The sequence below is a fragment of the Lactuca sativa genome, chromosome 2 (genome assembly GCF_002870075.4).
Source record: "Lactuca sativa cultivar Salinas chromosome 2, Lsat_Salinas_v11, whole genome shotgun sequence".
NCBI classification, from domain to species: domain Eukaryota; kingdom Viridiplantae; phylum Streptophyta; class Magnoliopsida; order Asterales; family Asteraceae; genus Lactuca; species Lactuca sativa.
This window is the reverse complement of record NC_056624.2, coordinates 196,453,193-196,455,448: the sequence shown is the minus strand read 5'-3', so window position 1 is coordinate 196,455,448 and position 2,256 is coordinate 196,453,193. Positions and strand designations below refer to the sequence as shown.

At 34.4% G+C, this 2,256-nt stretch overlaps 1 protein-coding gene across 1 annotated transcript; it reads right to left on the bottom strand.

Moving 5' to 3' along the window:
• Positions 1-296: 296 nt before the first annotated feature.
• Positions 297-1,364, bottom strand: LOC111899916 (RING-H2 finger protein ATL70). The gene has a single exon (XM_023895809.3). The coding sequence runs from the start codon at positions 1,095-1,097 to the stop codon at positions 561-563; it is 537 nt and encodes a 178-aa protein (XP_023751577.1). The 5' UTR covers positions 1,098-1,364; the 3' UTR covers positions 297-560.
• Between the last annotated feature and the right edge of the window lie 892 nt (positions 1,365-2,256).

Below are 2,256 nucleotides of genomic sequence, written 5' to 3'. Positions count from 1 at the left end.
TAATATGGATCGGGAAAAAAAAAATCTGGTTTCTGAACCCCTTGCATACACTAACACGTATATACAAGCAATGGGATTAATTTGCCATGCCATGGACCAGGTTAATTTTATTCTATTGGGCCTACGCCTCCCATAGTCCTTTTAAGGTTTTAACCTTGTATAGTTTTATAAGTGGATTGTGGATCAAGTGATCGACCCATAGTCCCTTTCACACGGTATATTTGACAACTATGACCACAAAATACACGTGAAATATTATGAAAAAGATGTTATTTAAACAAAAGTAAAAATCCCATTAAACATAAAATTTGGGTAAATTCCGTCGTACTTACCGGACAACAGGTTAAGTATATACGCGATACAGCTAATTTACGTTTAACAAACTACATACATCAACTTATCAATTGAGAAAATGAAAATGAGAAGTTATATATACAACAAATTTATGCATTCCAAGATCTACAGTATATATATCATAAATAAACAAAATGTAAACTTACAAACGTAATCATAGGACTGTTCATTTGAACTAACCCAAAAAATTGTCATCAATCAATCAATCAATCCCGTCTTCTTGCAAGTGGCACCACCTCAGCCAAAGGGGTCGAGAGTGGGGTCGGTAAGGGAGACGTTCGACAATTTGGGCATGTGGGGTTCACCCGCAACCACGGATCAACACATTTAACATGAAAAAGGTGACCACAATCCGGAAGTTGTCTAAGAACATCACTCCCCTTATAATCACCCAAACAAATAGAACAACATGTTGAAAATCCTGAATCCCTTTTCTTGATCTTTGCATCTTTGTAAAGCATAGTGGGGTAACTCAAAAGTGTCTCATCATCAATGCCCACATCAACCACGCAATGGGTCGAGTCAGGCTGACCCAGGGCTGCACCCAGACTGTTTCTCTGCGCCCGGATTTGAGCTACTGACGGTGATGGTGAGGTTTGTGTGGTTCGGTTACAAAAGTAAGATGCTAATGTGATTGTTGTGATGAGTAAAAGCATCCCGACTGATATTCCGATCCCGTATCCGAATCCACTGATGTTTTGTGACCCAAGAAACCCGCCGGAGTTGAGATCCGTGTTGTTCATCTTCTTGTTTTGGTGTTATGAGAAAATGGTATTGAATAGAGGGAATCAAGAAAGAGGAGAATGAAATGTAGGTCTTGGCCAGCCAAATTTGTGGGTGTAAACCGGTGAAATGGGTACTTGGTGGGGTTAAATTTTCAAATATTGTTTTCATATTTGAAGTCAACTGCAACGTAAAGAGGGGATCAAATTGCAAGAGGCATTAAATAATGGGATTTTAAGTGTCAATTTTCAAACTTATATGAATGTTTAATAATATTAAATTGTGGAAGCTTAGGTATAACATGTCAACGGCTTTATTTTTAAGATACAATGTTGAATGCTTGACAATTGACATATACGTTGATTATATATGTGGTATTCTTTAGGTATTAAAATATATTTATAATATATATTGATAATTAAATATATTTTTAAATAGTATTACCATTTATTTAAGCTTTCTTTTGGCGTGGTCGTGTATGGTTGCATGGTGGAAATGCACGTTGGGAGCACCACAAAAAGAGGGGATTCTAATGGTATTATTTATTTAAAAATATATAAACTATTAGATTGTATTAAATGCGGGTGTAAATTAAAGAAGGTCACGTTCATGAGGCAATCTTTGGTTAAAAGTCTCTTCATTCAACAACTATTAAAATTGTTTTTCTTTTTTATGTAAGATTTTATATATATTATTTTTTTTAAACATTTCAACAATCACGTAGTAAAGAATTGACGTCATTGTAATATTATTGAGGTTTTTAATTCTAATCCAAACTAAATCTAAGTAGATGAACAGATTTGAAGAAGTCGTTTTCATGCGTCAATTTTTTGGTGAGGGTTTGGTTTTTGTGCAGTTGACTCTAATGTGATGAAACCACGTTCTTGGTTTCTCAAAAATTTTAATAATTTTAATTTTGATAATACAAGAAAAAAAAGATCGTTAGACACAAATATCTACACATAAATAAATAATGACAATAACTAAATAAACGAGGAAAAAAACTATTGAGCCGGAGTCGTGGACTGAAAATTAGTCCTTTTTCTACATTTGGGCCAATAAAGGACTTTTGATTCAACCGGCCCTTCACAAAGGAATAGAGAAAACAAAAGAGATTTGTGGGCTGAAATTAATCATTATGGTTTTGTTATATTCCAATACAAATGTTCTATATCGGCA